This window comes from Notamacropus eugenii, chromosome 4 (assembly GCF_028372415.1).
Source record: "Notamacropus eugenii isolate mMacEug1 chromosome 4, mMacEug1.pri_v2, whole genome shotgun sequence".
Classification (NCBI taxonomy): Eukaryota; Metazoa; Chordata; class Mammalia; order Diprotodontia; family Macropodidae; genus Notamacropus; species Notamacropus eugenii.
In genome coordinates, this window is record NC_092875.1 from 188,706,942 (window position 1) to 188,729,076 (window position 22,135).

The 22,135-nt window shown below is 40.4% G+C and overlaps 1 protein-coding gene across 4 annotated transcripts in view; it reads left to right on the forward strand.

Moving 5' to 3' along the window:
• GMPR (guanosine monophosphate reductase) overlaps positions 1–22,135 on the forward strand; it is a 92,207-nt gene that overhangs the window by 46,305 nt on the left and 23,767 nt on the right. For all 4 annotated transcript variants that reach the window (XM_072603919.1, XM_072603915.1, XM_072603918.1 and 1 more), the window contains 2 exons: positions 4,717–4,798; positions 10,928–11,034. In XM_072603919.1, the coding sequence (XP_072460020.1) occupies positions 4,717–4,798; positions 10,928–11,034 (189 nt within the window). The remainder of the gene's footprint in view (positions 1–4,716; positions 4,799–10,927; positions 11,035–22,135) is intronic.

Consider the following 22,135-nt stretch of genomic DNA (forward strand, 5'->3'; position numbering starts at 1 on the left):
AGGGCATGCACAGTTTGGTTGCCCTTTGGGCATAGTTCCAAATGGTTCTCCAGAATGGTTGGATCAGTTCATACTTCCACCAACAGTACATTAGTGTCCAAATTTTCCCACATCTCCAATATTTATCACTTTCCTTTTTTGTCGTATTAGCCAATCTTACGCATATGAGGTGGCACCTCAGAGTTGTTTTAATTTGCATTTCTCTAATCAAAAGTGATTTAGAGCACTTCTTCCTATGACTATAGATAGCTTTGATTTCATCTGAAAATAAATTGTTCATATTCTTTGACCACTTATCAATTGGAGAATGGCTTGTATTCTTATAAATTTGACTCAGTTCTCTACATAGTTGAGACACTTGCTGTAAAGATTGTTTCTCTGCTTTCTGCTTCCCTTATGATCATGATTGAATTGGTTTTGTGAAAAAACTTTTAAATTTAATATAATCAAAATTATGTATTTTACATTTTGCAGTGCTCTCTGGATTTGTTTTATATCCTGTGACCTTGCTGAAGTTGTTTCAATTAATTTTTAATTGAATATATCATCTGCAAAAACCTGATTTTTTTCTCTTTGGTTATGCTCATTTCCTCAGTTTCTTTTTCTTGTCATATTGCTACATGCTAGAATTTCTAGCAATGTGTTAGATTGTAGTGGTGATGGTAGACATCTTTGCTTTATCTTATTGGAAAGGCCTGTAACTTCTCCATTGTATAATGCTTGCTCTTTGATTTAGATATTATTTACTGTATTAAGAAAAGGTACTTTCATCATAGATGCCATTCTTATCTAATTTTCTAATGACAGAAAGTTGAAGGGAATAGCTACTATGATGGATAAGAGAATCAGGATTAAAAAAAAAATCCTGATGGGTTAGAACATGGAGAAAAATTTAAGAAGATGAAATTATCTAGGGATAAGCATGAAGTCTTATATTTGGATTAAAAATAATTTCATAAATACAAGGTAGAAGAAGTATGACTAAGCAGGAGTTTGTCTTAAGAAAGATAATGGATTAGAAGCTCAATCTGCATCAGCAGTGTGATATTGCAGGCATAATGGCCAGCTGCATCTTAGGCTATGTTAAGAGATGTATAGTGTTCTGGATTGGGGCAGTGATGGTTCCACTATACTCTGTCCTGGTCAGACCATATCTAGAGTTCTAGGTTCATTATAGGAGCCCCACTTTAGGAAGGAGATAGATAATATGGAGGGCATCCAATGGAGAGCAGCAATGATGGTGAAGGGCCTCAAAATCATTCCATGAATGGTTTAGCTTAATGAAGGCATGGTAGTTTTCTTCAAGTATTTGAAAGGCTTTTATGTAGATGAGAGATCAGATTTGTTCTGACCCCAGAGGGAAGATCTAGAAACTTTTGGTAGAAGTTGCAAAGAGGAATATTTAAGCTTGATGTTGGGAAAAGGCTTCTGACAATCAGAACTATCTGTCCCAAGATGCAGTGGGTTCTCCTTGACTGCAGTCCTTCAAGTGGAGCTTGGGTAATTGCTGGTCAGGGTTCAACCAGATTTTAGATTCTTTTATGGGGCAGCTAGGTGGTGCAGTGGATAGAGCACCAGGGCAGGAGTCAGGAGGACCTGAGTTCAAATCTCACCTCAGACACTTGACACTCACTAGCTGTGTGACCTTGGGCAAGTCACTTAACCCCAATTGCCTCATCCTGGGTCATCTCCAGTCATCCTGATGAATATCTGGTCACTGGATTCAGATGGCTCTGGAGGAGAAGTGAGGCTGGTGACCTGCACAGCCCTCCCTCACTCAAAACAAAGTCAAGGGCAAGTCATGTCATTATTTCTCTGATGGCATGATCTTCTTCGGCAACAAAGGACAAACACACACAGATTCTTTTATAGAGAAGGATCTAGTTCTCCTCTTTGCCTCCTCTGATCCCCATCCCCTTGACTTAGTTTCCCTCTTAATGGCAAAACAGAATGTGTAGCTTTTTCTTCTTAGAAAAGAAGCTTGCACACCCAGTAGTATCTGACCTTTTTATTGTATCATGCTTTTCTTGATCAGTGGAGAGATTGGTGCTTTGTAACTAGGGAGTGGCTTGTATATGTTGTATTCCTGTCAACTTTGTTCTGGTTCTTGCTTCTGATCAAGGGCCTGTGTTCATGGCTTATAGGTAGGGTGATATGTGTACTACCTCTCTGTTAATTGAAGATAGCAGGATACTTGATACCTCTATGCAGTGCATAGTCCCCATAGTCCAAACATCACCTTTTTGGAAAAGGTAAGTCATTGCTTGGCTTCTACCTTGAGGATGAATGAATCCATTCTACCTCTGGCCTGAAAGGCATTGCTATTGAATGAAATTCTGCTGCCTATAGTAGGTCTTGGGCACTGCAAAGAAAATTCTGTTCTTTCCATATGGCACCAGAAGTTTATTTTTTTTTTTTAAAGCATGTCCATATTTTTAAATTTAGAGAGCCAGTGGTAAGCTTTAAGAATCTTTCTTCTCACTACTTTTAAGTTCCCTCTGCACAACAGAGAGCATGCTAAGGCTAGGATATGACTTACAAAAATGGCCAGGGTCATACACAACCAAATGTGTCCAATCCACAGCACCCAGCCCCTTATCAAGGATGCTATTCACCACTTTTGGGGAATCTGCCTGTCAGTGAGTTCTCCCAATTTCTCATTGGGCCTCCTCTGGGGAACTGCTATCTCTGACTTCCCACCCTTGCATCAAGGGAAAGCCTGGACTGTTGCCACATGTATGTTTGATGTTTGTGGCTTCTTCCAGTTTCCTGGCTCTTAATTCCACTGCAAATGGGTGTCAGAAAAGTAGGCATATGTTATTTTCAAAAGAAAAACAAGTTAAGTTTCAGTGTCTACTGGTCAGTGAGAAATGTTTTCTTTAGGTAAGTACTGCAGACTAAAAGTGCTGAGAGACAAGACTGCTACCAAGGAGTGTGGTATATTATAAAAAAACAAACAAATATTTAATTAGGAGCCAGGACACCCATGTCCTCATCAGGATTTATATGCCATCAGTTCACTGCATGACCTTGACAAAGAAGCTGGTGTGCTCACTCATGATATACAGTATTTTTCATGTATCACTCACTTTAACTTACTGTTTTATGATTTGTCCCTTCCCATGAACATTTTGTGCCCTATCTTATCTAGTGATATCTAGTGATCTTCCTGTAGGGGCCACCAGGTGATGCAGCGGATAGAGAACTGGAGTTGGAGACAGGAGAGTTGTTCAAGTCATTTCAATTGTATCCGACTCTTGATGACCCCTTTTGGCAAAAACACTGGAGTGGTTTGCCATTTCCTTCTCCACATAATTTTACAAAAGAGTAATTGAGAACATGGGGTTAAGTGATTTGTCCAGGGTCACATGGCTAATAAGTGTCTGAGGCCAGATTTGAACTCAAAGAGATGTCAGAGACTTTGTTTCAAAAAAAAAAAAAAAACAAAAAAGAAAAGAAAAAAAGAAAAGAATTTACCTCTGACACCAGCTTAAACTAACTTCATAGTAAAATTAAATTTGCAAAAATTTGAAAGCAAAGTAGGTCAAAATATAGTACTTCCATCAAGTTCTTTTACAAAAGCAAACATTTATCTAAAAGCTTAGGACTTATGGCAAGGATTACAAGGTGAATGTGCAGCTAATTTGAAGGAATGTCAGTGTTACAAAATATAATCAAAGTTTCATTTGCAAACATAATTGTACTTTCTGCTTTATACTTGGTCATCACAAGTTCCATGACATACCTGAAAATTTGCTTAAAACTGGTCCCACTTAGAATCCTTTATGTAAGTGCCTCATTTAACACTGCATTGATTTAGAATTCACATAGTCCTCTAACCGAGTGTTTTGCCATACTAAAAAAAAATTGCTTATGTTACAGCACCTAACAATGTAAGAAAGGAAACGTTGAAAGGATAACTCTAAGACCAGAGGATATGCTCAGCATACCCCTGGGGAAGTCATTTCATTTCTCTCTGACTCAGTTTCCTCATCTGTGAAATGGGCACAATAACAGAACCAAATTCCTAAAGTTGTGAGGACCAAATGTGATAGTGTATATAAAGTGCTTTGTACCCTTGAATGCCTTAACATGTCATATAAATGCTAGCTGTTGTTACTATTTCTCAGAATAGCTTATAGAGATCTTAAAGTCAAGTATCCAATCTTCTTACATCTTACACCCTTCCTGCCCACCCTACCATTGAATCTTCAGTCCAGTGACACTGGTCTCTTTACTGTTCCTCAAACAAGGCTCCATCTCCAGACTCTAGGCATTTTTGCTGAATGTCTCCATGCTTGGAATGCTCTCTGCTTTCAGCTCTGCCTCCTATCTTCCTTGCTTCCTTCAAGTGCCAGCTAAATCTCATTTTCTACTGGAAACTTTTCTTTATCCCCTTTAATTCTAGTGCCTTCCTTCTGTTGATTTTATGTAATCTAAGCTTTATAGAACTTGTTTCTACATAGGGGTTTGCATGTTGTCTACCCCATTAGAAGACTTTCTTCTTGAGATCAGGGACTATCTTTTGCTTTTCTTGCCTTTCTTTGTATCTCCACTGCTTAGCATAGTGCCTGACATGTAATAGGTACTGAATAAATATGTTCTGACAGACTGACTTATAAGGGAGGAAGCTAGGAGCAGTGGAGTCCATGTCTCCAATCTTCTCTGCACCTTCCAGGAGATACCTTGGGTTGATGTCACTGTTCTCTGTCTCAGGCAGGTAATGTGGTGACTGGAGAGATGGTTGAGGAACTTATTCTTTCTGGAGCAGATATCATCAAAGTGGGAATTGGACCAGGTAAGGACTGTTTAGAACAGAGAATGGCCAGGATAGTGTGTGAGAATCTTGACCAGGGGAGGGGGGAGCAGGGAGAGGAGGGGAGGGAGGAAGTTCCTGTTGCTGGGTAAGTATGAGTGAGAAGCAGAAGGGTCTAAAGGAAATCTATGATTTCAGTGATAGAAAAGTGGCTGCTGACCCTGGGGAGTCTCTCAGTGAGTTAGTGAGGCCAAACTTTGGATACTGGCTTGTGGTTTCAGAACGTGAGCACAGAGGAAAGAATGCTGCCTTTCTTGATTCTTCAGCCTATGATCCCCTAAGGGGAGGGCAGAATATCTGTGGGAAAACTGTTCACTATTCACATATTAAATTTGAGAAAAGGATTATTAAGCATCTCTGTATGCAAGGACATTTTTAAGCACTGGGCATAAAAAGATAGAAAATAACACAGTGTCTGACCTCAAGGAGCTTATAGTTGGATTGAAATGGGGAGGTTTAAAATGTGTGCCAGAAATGAGTGACACAGAGTAGAATGTGATAGGGACAAGGGAGAGCCAGCAAAATGTTAGGAGAATTCGGGGGAGAAAGGAATGATTGGAATATTGAAGAGTCCTGCACATGGTTAGTTCAACTCTGAAATTTTCATTTTCTCTGTTGACCCTTAGGGCTATATTTTTCTAGCATGTCCCAAGGCATAGACTTCTAACTCCTCTTCCTGTGGGTAACTAGTTGGAGGCCATACTCACACACAAAGACCAGCTCAAGGAAAGCTCTGACCTTGGCTTCATTCTCATAATGCATCCTCTGAGTTAGTTCTTGGAGTCCAGCTGGCTCTCTGCTCTGGGAAAGAACCGTTGGTCCTCTCTGAGGAAGCCTGTGCGTGTACTGGCTCTGCAACTTTGTTGTATCCTCCAGGGGTCTTTAGGAATTAGTTGGAAAACACCCAAATGAAATTCATAGCTGCCGACTTACTGGAATAGCTATGTGGAGAGGTGTTGCTTTGGACAAATTAGGGTTGGATGTCTGTTTTCCATTAATTCATTCAACATTTATTAAACACTTGCTATGTGCCAGGCAATGCTCTAGCCACAGTAGGGATATTAACATGAATAAGATAAGATTCTTATTCTCTAAAATGTTGAAATCTACCAAGGGGAATGAAGCCCATGCACAAATAACTTTAATACAAAATGGACAGTGACAAGTTCGTAAGAGGTACATTTTGTTTTGAGGTCACACTGAAGGGGGCTGCTTTTGACTGGGAAGATCAAAGAGGAAGCCTATTGGGGGAGGTGGCACTTAGGCCATAATTTCAAGGACAGGTAGGATTTCAATGGGCAGAGTTGGAGACAAGTTGCATCCTAAGCAAAAGGAGCAGTATGTATGAACACAGTAGTGGGACATCCTAGGGTAGCATATATTTTTATAATTCTCCCTGATTCCCTATTTTTCTATTTATTTGTGTCTTCAATGAATCATAAATATAGAGCTATAAGGGACCTTAGAGGTCACCTAATTCAACCCCCTTATTTCAGAGAAGAGGGAACAGAGGTTAAGAGCTTAGGTGACTAGCACAAGGTTATCAAGGGCGGGATAAAAATCTAAGAACATTCCTTTATACCTAAGCACTATCACTTAAACTTATGTTCAAGTCAAGGCAACAGGCATTTATTAAGCATCTCCTATGTGCCAGGCACTTTGCCAAGAGCTAGAGATATAAAGAAAGGAAAAAAAAAACCATATGTCTTTGCTCCCAAGGAGTTCACAGTGTAATTGGGGAGATAACACACAAATTTATCTTATGTACATAGAAGATATATAGAGGATAAATCGGATACAATCTCAGAGGGAGGGCCCTAAGATTAAGGAGGGCTGGGAAAGGCTGCCAGCAGAAGGTGGGACTTTTGCTGAGACTTGAAGGAAGCCAGGATGAGGAGATGAGAAGGAAGATAATTCCAGGCATGGGGGAGGAGCCAGTAAAAATGCAGCCAGCAGCTGAGGTCAGTGTCACTAGATCACAGAGTGCCTGGGAGAGGAGTGAAGTGTACAAAGACTGGAAAGCAAGGAAAGGGTGAAGTTATAAAGGGCTTTAAAAGCCAAACAGAGGATTTTATATTTTATTTTTCTGTTCTGATATGTGGATTAAATGAAGAGGTGATAATAGGAGGCAAAGATGTTTTCAGATAAGCTTGAACCAGATTGTGAAAGGTCTTGAGGACTCAACTAAGGCATTGGAGTTTTGTACAATTGACAATGAACAATCATTAGAGAATTATGAGTAGAGGTGTTATAAGAACAATGACAAATAGCACGATTAATTTAGCAGTGGTGTGTAGTATGGATTGGGAGGGAAATAGACTGAAGGTGAGCTGACCAGTTAGGAGGCTGTGGTCAGAGGTCAGGTCAGAGGAGGGCAGTGCTCTTTACATTTTTGGAACCAAGAGAACTACCTCTCAGGGGGCACACTGTGAACGTGCAGAGTCATAGGAACACAGAATTTTTCTTTGTAATAACGAGTAGAGGTAATCAGTAGGAAATGGTGAATGTCCTCCTTACCTTTGGCCCCAAGAAGACTTTAGTACCAGAATGCTAATGATGCACTATCATGTTTCAGATAAAGGCCTTGCTAACTTGTGCCCTTTAAGGAAAGGCAGCCACCTTGGTGGTCTTGGTCGAAGGGGCAGAATGATGTCTGAATGTGGATGTGGCATGATTTAGTTCAGTGCCAAGTTGCTTTTTTGATTGTATTACTTCCCATCTCCCTTCTCCCCCCACTTCCCCTGCCAGAAAAAGACTAGAGGGAAAGGAAAACAGAGATCTGCCTTAATGGCTTCTTAGGTGTGTTAGAAGAGAAAATGATCATAGGAAATCTCACTTAGGCATAAGGAAGTATTTCTTGCTTAGTCACAGGACCTGGCTCTGTCACTAACAATTAAACAATGGGGAAAATCACTTAACCTTTCTGCTCCTTGACTTCTTCACCTGAAAAATGTAGAGGCTGAACTAGATGGTGTCTGAGGTCCCATCCAACTTTGAACCAATGATCCAGTGAAAGGATTAGAATAGAGGAATAGGGAAAGTTATGAAAAAAGGCCCAGTTCCAAGTTTCTTAAACTTGATTTTCCCTCAGTCTGTAGTACACCCTTCAGTGTGTGCTTTGATATTATTTTCAAGTTGTTTTGCTTATGTGCCCTAAGCAGGGTCTCTTCACTTTTTTTGGTGCATGTACTCCTCTAACAGTTTGCTGAAGCCTATTGACCCCTTCTCAGAATCATCTTTTTAAATACATAAAATTAAATGCATAGGGTTACAAAAGAAACCAGTTATGTGGAAATATAGTCATCAAAATAATTTTTAAAAAAGTTTCTAGTCTCCAGGTTAAGACTTCTTGTCTTAAAGGGTTGGTAAATCTCTAAAGAGCTGGGACACACTTCAGAGTTCAGTACACAGTAGGCATTTTAAAAATATTTTTGGAATAAATGAATGAATGGCTAACAAGCAGATATAGTTGGAGCTTCTTAATAATGAGTTAGATATCTGTTGGTCTTGGATGGTTTAAGATCTCTGCCTTTGGGCAAGTCTACTAGCAGTAGAGTCCTGGAGGTCTCCACAATCCGTTGAGAAAAAAGACCACTGAATTAGAATTTTTAGATTGCATTTGGGGCTGAGCTAGATGATCTCAAATGTCCCTTCTGAGCTTTAAGAAGCTGTGACTTCTCACCAGGAAAGTGTATTGGATTGGATAATCCCAGAAAATCCTTTGAGCTTTGAGCTTCTATGAAATTTATCCTTTCAGGGGGAGGGGGAGTTAGTCAAAGTCAGTAATAGTCATTAACATTTATTAAACATCTACTGTGTGCTAAGCACTAGGGATAGAAATACAAAAAAGAAAGACATTCCTGCCCTCAAGGAGTTTATAATCCAAAGGGTGAAGACAACATGTACAAGAAAGCTATAAAGTTGGGGGACAGAAGATGGGAAAGGGTGGGCTGATTGGAGGTACTAGGCTTGGAAGGCATGGTGAAGATCTTAAAGAAGTCCAAAATAAGTGCAACTGGCAGCCAAGGGGAGTCTATCCTGTCCCCTCCTCCTTACATGAGGGATGAGGAGTTCATGACTCTACCTTCAGAGGGTCAGAGGGTACTGGCGAGATGTGAGGACCAAGGCTGATTGGATGACAAGTTTTCAATCATGATGTTATGGGGGAGATGGTGAAGAACACCAAAATGTGTGCAGTCAGATAGGAAATGAGTAGTGGAGTGGGGAAGTAGCAGATGGCGACAGATGTAGGGAGATAGGATAATCATTTTAGGATGGTCAGAGCTGTTTGGCTCCTGCCATTGTCCTGTTTGCTTTTGGCTGAAGATACTTCGCTGAGATCAAGAGGTTCAGATAATGTAAAATTAATATTAATAGCAGGACACAGTAAACAAAGTTTAAAGTGAAGTCATGCTCTCAGCTCACTCTCCAGATGCCTTATGAAAGCTGAGGCTGCTCTAGGATTCTGAAGCCTTCTCTGTGGCTTGACTTGGGCTACTTGGCTCCACCCTAGTTGGTAGAGTGACTGCCCTGGGCATATCTTGGGATTAGTTGTCATTCAGTCAATCAGCAAATACTTATGAGGAATGTATTATGGGTCAGAGACTGTTCTAGGTGCTGTAGGTACAGGGACAAAATTGAAATAATTCCTGCCCTTAAGGAGATTACAGTCTAGCTGGAGGAAACAACACTTACATGTATAGGTATATGTAAAATAGATACAGTTGTAAGGCAAAGGCGTCAGCAGCTGGAGATGGTGGTGGTGGTCAGGAAAGCCTCATGTAGAGGATGGCGTGTGAGCAGAGGCTTAAGGAAAAGTAGAGATTCCAAGAGATGGAGTGAAGAGAAAGTACGTTGCAGGCATAAGGGATAGCTAGAGAGCAAAGGCATGTAGATGGGAGATGGAAGAGATAGAGTGTCATGTTATGAGGAATGGAAAAGCCAATTTGATTAGATTCTAGTAAATACAGGAAGGGGGGTATATGTAATAGGGCTAGAAAGATAGCTTGGGGCCAGATTGTGAAGGGCTTTAAGTGACACAGAGAAGTTCTGGTATAGCCCAATAAAATACCCTTACATGAAGGAATTCGGGGAAGGGGTGCTCCCTGGTGAGGGGAGGCGGCTTCAGTAAGATTTCTCTGAGCGACAGTGCTGAGATGGTCTTTTTGTCTTCTTCATGTACTCATCTGAACCAGCGCAGGACTGTTTTATCCTGGTGCCTAAGCTGGTATATGAGAAGGCAGACTAATTCCACATGCTTGGCAATTGCCCTTCCACTGCCATGAACGTAAACCATACCAAAAAGATTCAGCTGTGGGGCACGTACTTCTCCCGTCATCCTCCCTGTTTTTATTGGAGGAAAGCTCACAGTACAGCGTGTGCCTTTCTACGGGTGAAAGGGAGAGAATTTAGATCAGGATAATAAGTTTACTGCAAAGAACAAATGAAAGAATGTATATGGTACATTTTGAAAACTCTGCAACATTGCAATTAAGTGTCCTGAATTCAGTCTTGAAACCTGACATGGACTGGCTGTCTAACTTTGTGCAAGTCACTCTTTCTGGACTAATGCCCAGAAACTGAAGTTTCACCATCTATAGAGTGAAGGTGTTTGATCAGGTGATCTGCTAAAAGGATCATGGTACAGTGGGAGAAGCACCAGCCCCAGAGTCAGAGGAACTGGATTCACATTTTTTCTGTTATGTTTGTTACCTGGGCAACCTTGGGCCTTGCTTTTCTCTTGTGTAAAACAAGAAGGTAGCCTTTGAGTTCCTGTCCACCTTTAGAGCTATGATCCTATGATCTAGTGTTTCTTATCCTTTTATTAGTCTGTGCTGTACAAATACAGGAGATGGTTATCTTCACAAATTGTAGAGTATCTTTTGAAGGTTACTTTGATTGATTCACTTGGGTGTGTGTGTGTGTGTGTGTGTGTGTGTGTGTGTGTGTGTGTGTGTGTGTGTGTGTGTGTGTGTGTGTGTGTGTGTGGTGAGAGACAGAGAAAACAGAGAGACAGAGAGAAAGAAGGAAAAGGTGTCCTTTCACTCCCGCACTTTGTGTCAATGAATGTTCCTTAATGCTTTTCTCATCTTGGGTCTTGTCTTTTGCCAGGCTCGGTGTGTACCACTCGGACCAAGACTGGTGTGGGTTACCCCCAGCTGAGTGCTGTTATTGAGTGTGCTGACTCTGCCCATGGCCTCAAGGGACATATTATTTCAGTAAGTTGGGACTGAAATCTGGTGAGGAGGGTGGGATAGAGGCAAGTTTAGGAGGGTCCTGAAGGGAAATTAGGGTTCTCCTTGTATTCCCCCATCTTTATTTCTCCCTACCTGAGCCACTCCTGGGACTAAGCTCCTAGGGAATGTAGAATGACATCATGACACTATATATATTGCTGGAAAACTTCACTAATGCAGACTAAATAGGTGAAAGAGTTTGAACAAGTTAATGAAGAGTTCAAATCATAGCTCAAAAAGAAATGTCTTGCTATATTACTTTTGTATTTTAAAATAAAAGGTATAGGGTTACTAATTAACTTTGTGACTTTGAAAAAATCACTTTAGATCTCTAGGACTTGGTTTCTTTATCTGTAATCATGAAGGGATTGAAATCAGTGATCTGTAAGTTTCTGTCCGGCTTCTAAGTAGCTAGGTAGGTGACAAAGAAGACCAAAGTTCGGAATCCTGCCTCAGATACTTTCTGTCTCTATGACTCTGGGCAAGTCAATTAACCTCTCTCAGGCTCTGTTTCCTCATCTGTTAAATGGGGACAATAATAGCGAAGATCAAATGAGATAATATATGTATATTTCTTTTTAAATCTTAAAGTTCAGTACAAATGCTAGTATTACTATTTTGAATGCTTATTTTCATAAGTTAATTATGTCAATTGCAAATGCAAATAGAATCCCGAAATTTTAGCTTTGGAAGGCAACATATCCATTCCATCGTCAAGTCTCATTGATTATAGCTTTATAACACATCTCATATTCATCCCTTTTCCTTTGTGCACATGGCCAGCATGGTCACTGCCTTAGTTGTTCAAGCCCTTATCAATTCTCAGCCAGACTGTTGTCATTGCCTCCTAACTGGTCTCCCACTAGTGCCTCCTCTCTCTACTGTATCTTCCATACAACTGCCAGAATCAACTTCCCAGAGCATGTCTGAACGTAAAACTCCTGTACTTTCAACCCTCACTGATTCCCCATTGACTGGAAGACAACGTATAAACTTGAGTCTGATATTTAAAGATTCTCACATAATCTGGCTCCTACCTACTCTTCCATACTGATTTCATATTGATCTGAATTCTGTGCTCTAGCCAAAGAGAATTGGTAGTTGTCCTAAGAAGCTGTCCCTTGTACCTTGAACACTCTCTGTCCTCATCTTCACCCCACCTCTCAGAATTCCCATCTTTCTGCAAGGCTCAGCTCATCTCAACTGCTACCCTCCCCATGAAATGTACCATGGTTTCCTCCCAGTTATTCATCTCTCTCTCTCTCTCTCTCTCTCTCTCTCTCTCTCTCTCTCTCTCTCTCTCTCTCTCTCTCTCTCTCTCTCTCTCTCTCCCTCCCTCTCCTCTCCTCTCTTTTTTTCTCTCCCTCCCTTTCTCTCTCTTCTCTCTTTTTATACTCTCTCTGTCTCTCACACATCCCTCTTTTCTCTCCCCCATCTTTCTCTCCTTCTCCTCCCTTTTTTCCTCCTCCATTCTCACCTCCCCTCCTCCCTCTGTCTCTCTCTGTCTTTCTCTCCTCTCTCCATATAACCTTGTATTTTACTTATCTGGGTACATGATTTATCCACAAGTGAACTTTAAGCTTCTTGAGGGCAGAAATTATTTCGTTTTTGTCTTTGTATCCCCAGCGCCTAACGCAGTGCCTCGCACATAATAGATATTTGATAATCATTTGTTCAATTCAATTAGTTCTGAGTATAATTCCTACTCAGTAAAAAATCATTTATTCACCCTGTTACCTACAGCCATACAGTTTCTGCTTAATTATATTCAGTTAAGGGACACTCACCACCATTTGTGGAAACTCATTCCATTTTGAATAGGTATATCCATAAGAGTGGAAATGAATTCTGTTTCTTTGTAACTTCTGCCCCCTGAGGCAGCTGGGATATAGTTACATAAACGAGCACTTGGCTTTAGGGTCAGATGACCTGGGTCCAGCGCTAACTCTCCCTTTCATTACCTGTGTAAACCTGGAGAAACTCATTTAACCATTCTGAGCTATAGTTTTTTAACCTATAAAATGAGTATAATAATACTTGTAGTACATTTATCATAGAATTGTCATGTGATGAGACTATGTATGTGAATTGTAAAGTATCATTTAAAATTGGCCATTATTGTTGATTCCAGTGCAGCCAATGGGAGCAGCATAGAACATATTGGATTCACCCCCTGCCTCGCCTTTTTTTTAGATACATGACAGGCCTTCAAACAGTTAAATATTGTTCTCATGTCTTCTCAATCTTTTCTTCTTTAGAATGATGTTTTCCTCATGAAATATGACTTCTAGACTCTTCACAATGCTGATTTCCTTTTTATTTTTCTGGATTCATTCTAATTTATCAGTGACAAATGTCCAGGATCAAGTACAGTGACCCTTACAGGTGTAATCTGACCTTTGCAGAGTACAGTCTGCTGATCAATATAGTATACCTCCGCTAATGCAGCCTCAAATCATGTTTCCTTTTTCAGTGGTTGCATTATATTGTTGGCTTATATTAAACTGTAATCAGCTAAATCCTGAATATCATTTTCACATAGGTGGTTGCCAAGCCAAATCTCCTTCTTTCTATACTTGTGGAATTTGCTGTTTGCACCTAAATGTCAAACTTTGCATTTATCCTTGTTGAATTATCTTGTTGTTTTCAGCCCACAATTCCATCCTGTTGTCATGGTGCTAACTAACCACATTAGCTTTGCGTTCTTTATCAGTTTGATAAATATGTTCTCTGTGTCAGTTCCCTCTTCCTTTTAAAAAGTTAAATAGTATAAAACCAAGAGTAGATCTCTATGGCTTCTCACAAGAAAGAACTTCCTTTAAAGTTTTCTAATCAATCAGTCATTTAATCAGTCAGTGTTAATTGGATTTCTACTATGTGCATATAATGCTACTCTGAGTAAAACCCCATAGTGATCTGTTTCCCATGCTGCGCTCCCCTGGAGAATATACGTTAGATCTCAGCTGCCAATGAGCTTGAGATTAGCTACATACTTCATCTTATGAGAGATACCTGATCAGTTAAACTGAGGGATCTGGGGCTTCTTCATTAGATGGGCTCCTTGACAGGAGAGGCTCTTTTTGGCCTTTCTTTGTATTCCCACAAGACTTAGCACAGTGCCCGGCACATAACTACCAGCCTACTGGCAGATGGGGGCTGTTCTTCTTCCTGCCTCCATCTAAGCAGAATGTACACTCTGGATTTTTCTCATCACTGATAATGGATGTCATGGATTCAGCCATGCTTCCTCACATGGCTCCCCCTTATTACCAAATACACACCCATTTGTGAGACAGCTGTGGCCATACAACAAGGTGATGCTAACTGGCCTGCAGAGGAGAGGAGCCCATAACCTTGGCCTCATTAGCACTGAGCTAACTAGCTGAACTAGCTGAGGTTCAAAAGTATCATCACTCCACAGCCTCTTTCTAATGTTGTTTCACAATTACATTTCTGTTGCCAATAGTTCTATATCCACTGGAAACCCATCAGACTTTTTGGTTACTGCCTTTTTGTCCAATTGCCAGCTGTCTCATTTTACACTTTAGTTGCTGAAATAGCACATCTGCTCTATTAAAGTGCAGAAGCAAGCCACAGCAAGGAGTCAGTTGGGCCCAGGGGGCTATGCGTGGGATAGTGTTTCTGTTTATTGTAACGCAGAGAGCTTTTCTTCCATACTTAAAAAAGCAGGAGTGTTTTCCAGTAAAGCATAGATCTGAAAAATTCAGGGTAAGCCCAGAATATATCAAGGATATGGAGACTATTCCCTCTGTCCTATATCATTCACTAGAGCAGGGGTTCATCACCTTTTGGTGCCCTGGATTCTTTGGGCAGCCTGGTGACGTATGTGAACCCCCTCTCAGAATCCTATTTTTAAATGCATAAAATTAAAAAAATAGGAATGCAAAAGGAAACTTTTGTATTGACGTACAGTTAAAAAAAGTATTTTAAAAAGAAGTTCTTGTGCCATTGGTTAAGAGATACAGGAGGAAGAGAAATTGGCAGGTACCTTCAAAATAATGTAGTACATATCTTTCATTTCAAAGATGAAGAAACCGGCTCTCCCCTGCCACCCAATGAAGACATCTATGTATTGTCATAGAGCTTGTTGGTGGCTGAGCTGAAACAAGACCCAGGTTCTCTGACTTCTGTTTCAAAATCTTTTCCATCATATTATGCTCCCTCTCTATATTTGGCTTTTTTAAAAAAATTAATCATTCTTCCCCTAAAACTCTTCAGAATGCTTGATTTTTACATTTGTCCCAGTACCATCTCTGCAGTGTGAGTGACAGAAGGAGCCAGCTCTTGTTTAGCCATTTACAAGGGAATAGCAGTTTGAATAACTTTAAAAATATAATTCTCATGATGCACTTTTTCTTGCAGCAGAAATATTATTTGATTTTCATAATGCATTTTTTTACTGCAGCATATCAACCATATTAATTTTGTTTTGAGCAGGCTGTTATTAAGTTCTACTTTTGGTCCTGCTCTCTTCAATATTTTTTTTAATCATTGAAGATATAGGAAATGTAATTATTAATCTAAAGAAGACCAAAAAAAACCACCTTAGAGTAACATCATGATAACTGAATGAAGGTTATAACATTTCAAGGAGCTGTTAATGCTGAACCCAAACCATAAGGTAAAAGCAAATAATGTAAAATGTTAATTTTAGGTTTGAAAAATTGTACAAATAGCAAATGGAGCAAAGTTAGCTTGCCAGCCATTCAGGTGGATCTCAGTGCTTTAGTTGATCATAAGCTCGATCTGAACCAGTAGAAACTTTGGCTGAATTAATAGAAATGCAGCATTCTGGGAAAAGCATGGGAAATAATGGTACCACTGTAACATGCCATGCTCACACAACATTTGAAGTATTGTCTTCAATTCTTTGTTCTCCTGTAAGAGGAACAAAGACAAATCAAAGACTAGCAACACCTTCGCTATTGTGTCAACTCATTGTTCAATGGGAATATCTCATTTTTAGAGTACCAACCATTAAATGAATATTTCCTAATCAGTCAAAAATGATATGATTCCTAATACTGCATACCTGTTTCCACTACTTTGCTTTCATTACTGCCCAAATGGAAGGGGACCACCCAGGAATGAGGGCCATTTTGTGCTTTTTTCTTTCTTTCATGGATTGGCATGACCAAATTACTGATGATAAGGCTCTCTTGTTGTTGTTCAGTCATTCTTCAGTTGTGTCTTACTCTTCATGACACAATTTGGTTTTTTTTTTTGGACAAAGATACTGGAATGGCTTGCCATCTCCTTTTCCACTTCATTTTACAAGTGGGGAAACTGAGGTAGACAGCATTAAGTAACCTACCCAGGGTCATACAGCTAGTAAGTATCTATGGCTAGATTTGAACTCAGAAGATGAATTTTCCTGACTCCCGACCTGGCACTCTGTCCACTCCATCACCTAGCTGCCTAAGCCTTTCAATTGATATTTATTTAGATGGCTCCTCAAACAGACATATTCTGTTGCCAGGACCATCTTTTAAACCCTCTTAGGTTGGTAAGACCTTTCAGAATTTGTGCCAGTCTGTGGGCATGGCCTTCAAGAACCCAGAGTCATTTCTACACATGAGGAGAATCATAGGATCATAGACTAAGAGCTGGAAGGAATGTCAGAGGCCATCTGGTCTGATTCCTTCATTGGACAGATGAGGAAGATCCAAGGTCCCTCAGATGGGAGAGGTGGGATTTGTACTGAGATCTCGGACTCCCATGCCAGTGTTCTTTCCAATGCTGCCTTATCTACTTCAACAACAATAATAATAATGGTTGGCACGTCTTCAATTTATTGTTATTTTTAAAATGGGCTGCCCCGTAATATAATTTATTTCTTCCCACAGGCAACGTTCAATTAGAAGCTGGACGATTCTTATCAAGGATATTTTGCTATGGACTTGGGTGGGAGATTGGACTAGATCATCTCTAGAATCCATTTTATATCTAAAAGCTTTGAGGCAGCATGGTGGCACAGTGGTGAGAGTTCAAGACTTGGAATTCAGATCTAAGTTCAAATCCTTCCTCAGACTCTTACTCGCTGTATGACCCTGGACAAATCATCTCATCTTGTTTGCCTCAGTTTCCTCATTTGTAAAATGAGCTGGAGAAGGGAATGGCAAACCACTCCTGTACCTTTATCAAGAAAACCCCAAATGGGGTCAGAGAGTCAGACATGACTGAAAGTGATTGAACAACAACAAAGCATAAAGCATTTTATGAACTAAAGGCCATATAATATTATAGGCTTCAGAAGAGGAAGGCAGGAAGACAGGGATTTGATCTTCTGAACCACATCTTAAAATACAGAAATGCCAGGCTACTGGTCAGATATGGAATATACCTAACAAAGGCTGATAACAGTGTACTTGTCTGGTGTCTTGTAAATTTAATCAAAAGGACTGTAAGATGAAAAGGAAAATACAGAAACAACCCTGGTGATACATTGATAAGGTACAGGAAGAACAGTATTATAGATATTTCAGTGCATGGCTTTAGTCATTTATGTATACACACTCAAAGTTTGTGTAGCAAAAAAAAAAGGTGAATGAGAAAGAGACCTGTATATAAGGAGGCAAATTTGACCTCATTGGTATTCACACAGAGAATTGTTAGGATGTGACCCATGACTGGAATGTAGCTCTGGATGGATATATCTTATTCAAAAGGAACAGGACAGGTAAAAAAAAGGAAGGATTGGGTTGGAGGAAATAGAGGAGGATTGTATGTAAAGATGAGATATGAATGTAAGGAAATGGAGAAAACTGGAGGAAAGCATGAAGGAACAGTTGGTTAAATGCCAATGAAGGAAGAATGGAAGTGATAATGCTATTGGACATCAGACAACAAGACCTAAACAGAAACAGGAAATCAATGAGGTATTGGGAAGCAGATAAAAAGCCTGGCAGAGAAGTGGGTTAGGGTAATAATGGTAGGAGCTCTATGATCCCTACATGTGCTTTAGCCTTCTCTGCCAAAACCAGAGCAGCTCAACTGACTCGCCTTAATGATCATTTCATCCTTCAAAAGATGGAAAATGAACAAGGCGAAGTTCTATTTTGAATGAGATTCACTTCAGCCAGGAAGATATTGTTTGTTGGCAGGAGAAATGAGGGAGGGCTTTGGAGAGAAAACACTAGTCCATCTTAGAGAAGGGAGGAAATCTGCTCAAAGTTTGACAGGAACCCCAGTTTTGGGGAGGACAGATTTCAAAGAGTTCAGAGAAAGGATAGGTCAGATCTCGTGGACTAAAATTCTACAAGTCAAGCCAGTCTGGGAGGGCTGGTAAGCTCTCAGAAACAAGTAAAATTCTGAAGCTGCAAAGAGAAATAATCCTGATGAAGGGTAGAAAGGAGTTTGCCTAAAAGACTGCTGTGGATCAGATGAATCACTAAATAAGTGTTTACTGTGTGCCTACTGTGTTCCAGACCTTGTGCTACACTTAGAGATACAAAGACAAAAATGGAACAGTGCTTGCCCTCAAGCAGATTATGTTCTATCAGGGAAACAATGTGTATGCATATAAACAAATATAATCTAATTGATGGGACGTGGGGAGGGAGGAGCTAGGGAAAGACCTCATGTAAGAGGTGGCACTTAAACTGAGCACTGAAGGAAATTAAGGATTCTATGGGACAGTGGTAAGGGAGTACATTCCAGGTATAGGGGACTGACTCTGGAAAAAGACAACTTGGCTAAACTTAAAATGTATGAAGTCAGGAATGTGTAATAATCTTGGAAAAGCAAGCTGGAGGCAGACTGTAAAGAACTTTAAATGCCAAAAAGAAGGTATCCCAAGAGTCTTAGTGCATCAGAGCTTCAAACTGTACCAAGACTTTTAGGACAGCCTGTATTTTATCCTAGAGGCAAGAGGGAGATTCTTGAGGAGGGGAATGACATCATTAGGTGTGTGTGTGTGTGTGTGTGTGTGTGTGTGTGTGTGTGTGTGTGTGTGTGTGTATATGTTTGGAATTATACTTTGGCAGTTGTGTGGAAGATGGATGGGAGAGGGAAGACAGAACTGGCAGAGAGATTAATCAGGAACCAGTTGCAATTGTCCAGGCAAGAGGTGATAAAGGCTTGATTTAAAGTAGTGAGCATTCATGAGTTCAAATCCTGCCTCAGATATTTATTAGCTGTGTGACCCTGGACAAGTCATTTTATTCTGTTAGCCTCAGTTTCCTCATCTGTAAAGTGAGCTGGAGAAGGAAATGGCAAACCGCTCCAGTATCTTTGCCAAGAAAACCCCAAATGGGGTCACAGAGAGTCAGACACAACTAAAACAACTAAACAACAGTAAATATCTGTCTGTCTGTCTGTCTGTCTATCTATTTATCTACCCACCCATCCATCCATCTATTTATTCATCTATCTAGTGATTGGCAGCATATGCTGGGTAAGTTAAGACCATGAGCATTTCTTAACCATCAGGTGCTAGGCTAATTGAGAGCCAAGAGTTAAGAAAGAGTCAGAGGCTAAGAACCTGAATGGATGGCAGGAAGGTGGAATTCTCAGTAGAAATAGGGAAATTAGAAAGAAGGCTGGTTTTTAGGGGAAAGATAATGAATTGTAACGGCATTTATTAAGCTCTTAATTTATGTCAGGAACTGTGCTGACTGCTGGGAATACATGTAGAGAAAAGTGAGACATTTCCTGCTCCTTCTAGTACCTTCCCATTAAGATTTACACTGAGTGTATCTCACATGTGCCTGATTATTTACATGCTGATGCCCCTCCCCCCACCTGTCATGTTTGACTTTTTGTGAGAGTTGTGACCTCGTTTGGGGTTTTCTTGGCAAAGGGATTCAAGTGCTTTGTCATTTCCTTCTCCAGCTTATTTTATATATGAGGAAACTGAGGTAAATGGGGTTAAGTGACTTGTCCAGGGTCACACAACTAGGGTTGAACTCAGGAAGGTGAGTCTTCCTGACTCCAGGCCTGGAGTTTTATCTAATGTGCCCCCTACCTGCCCCACATTAGAATGTGACATCCTTGAAATCAAAGACTTTTGCCTTCCTTTGTATCCCTAGTGTCTGGCACATAGTAAGAACTAAATAAATGCTTGTTGTCTGACTGACTGATACTCTAGTGGATAGAGACAATACGTAAAGGAGAATCATGAGCACGAGGGAGTTTCGATCTGGGGACTGACCTGGAAAGTGAGTAGCTTTGGATGTGTTCTTTCCGGGAATTGTAGTGTTGTTTTAAGTGTGTGTGTGTGTGTGTGTTGAGCATGGAGGCTGAAAGATGGCCAGAGTGCAGTGTGGCACATCGGGCTCTGGCCCACAAGATACAGTGAAGAGTGCAGGCCCATATTGACCATGACCGATTTAGACATTAAGATGATGTTCAGAAGATGGAAGCAAGGGCAGGTAACATAAGCTGAATCCTTTCATGTTCAAGAGTGGTCTGGTCCTGTAAGGGCAGCATCATGAACATGAAATCTCAGAGCAACCTGAGGTGTGAGAAAAAAACTGACTGCAAAAAGTGGATTTTTTAAGTAACAATTTTGTAGAAGAGGGGAAGATCAAAATGAAAATAGGTTGAACCAATACAGGGGAAGGCAATAGGCATTTATATTACAAGCCAGGCACTTTCCTAAGTTCTATGCAAATATCTCCTTTGAGCCTCACAAGGACCCTGCAAGGTAAGTGCTGTTATTATCCCATTGTACAGTTGAAGATACTAAGGCAGACAGAGGTCAAGTGATTTGCCCAGGGTCATACAGCTAGTAAGTATCTAAAGTTGGATTTGAACACAGGTCTTCTTGACTTTAGGCCCAGCCCTCTACCCAATGTGCTACCTCATTAACAAAGCTAATATTTCTGACAGAGAAGACTCAGTCAGTTAATCAACAAGCATTTATTAAGCACCTTCTTTGTGCCTGTTGATACAACAAATTCTAGCTCCCAAGGAGTAGACGTTATAGTACAAGTAGACCACAAGAATGCTGTTGATGATGTTTATTTAGACCTCAGCAAAGCATTGAACAAAGTCTCTGGAATTATTCTTCCAGAAAAGATGAAGAGATATGGGTTAGACCAGTGGTGTCAAACATAAATAGAAATGGGTGCTGTTGAATCATACATAAGGATCCCCATGGGCTACAGATTGACTTGGAAAAGCACAAATTAGCATTGCCTATATTTTATTATTTTTTATTTATTTTGTTAAATATTTCCTAATTACATTATGATCTAGCCACAGTCAGACACACCATACCTTGACTCCAACATAGTGATGTTGTTTTGCCCCTTTTTGAGAATGGACAACCAATAGCCCACTTTAAATCCAAGAACTCTAGTTTATGTGAGATACTGAGTCCCACTGCCAGTAGATCCTCTGTTTGCCAGTGCAACACGCTTTTGATGACCATAATCAAATCCCAGAGTAGCATCAGTTTGTGGCATAAAGAGTTTGCCCAGGTTTACCTAGGTCAATACTGGTGCACACATAAAGCAGTTTATCAAATCTTTAAAAGTTTGTTCATATTTTCTATCCTAGTATCCTCCAAATGATTCCATGTGGGTGTAAGTCAAGTTGACTTTTCTTGACCTGCTTCTGGTGCTTCCCAATCATGATTCTTCAAGTGAGATCAGTGAGAGATTTAGTGAGTAAGTCATGGTTCTTCACAGATTTTCAATAGGAGCCAAGTCAGAAGGCTGCACCTAAGGACCTAGAAAACCACATGTGGCTGGGCTATTTCATTTTGTGTATCTGAGGCATCTCTCTCTGACTTTGACCTCCTTGGGGCCATCTCCCTTGTTCATATGGTTTAGAGACTTTCTCAGTATAACTCCAAACTGGCCTCCCATCTCCTTTAGACAGTTTCTCAGCATGCCTTAAACACTCTGAAGCCCATAGATTGTACCCCTGCCCAAGCTCCACCTAAGGGCTGTTTTCTGGACCCTCTTGGCTTAAGAGTGATTATCAGTAGTAACTCTTGCTGTTTCCCTCCCAGCCTGATGTAGTTATTTTTCTTTGTGTCAGGAGTATCAGTGGGCTGTGTATTTGACACCACTGTTCTAGATGATACTTCAGTCAGGTGTATCTAGAACTAGTT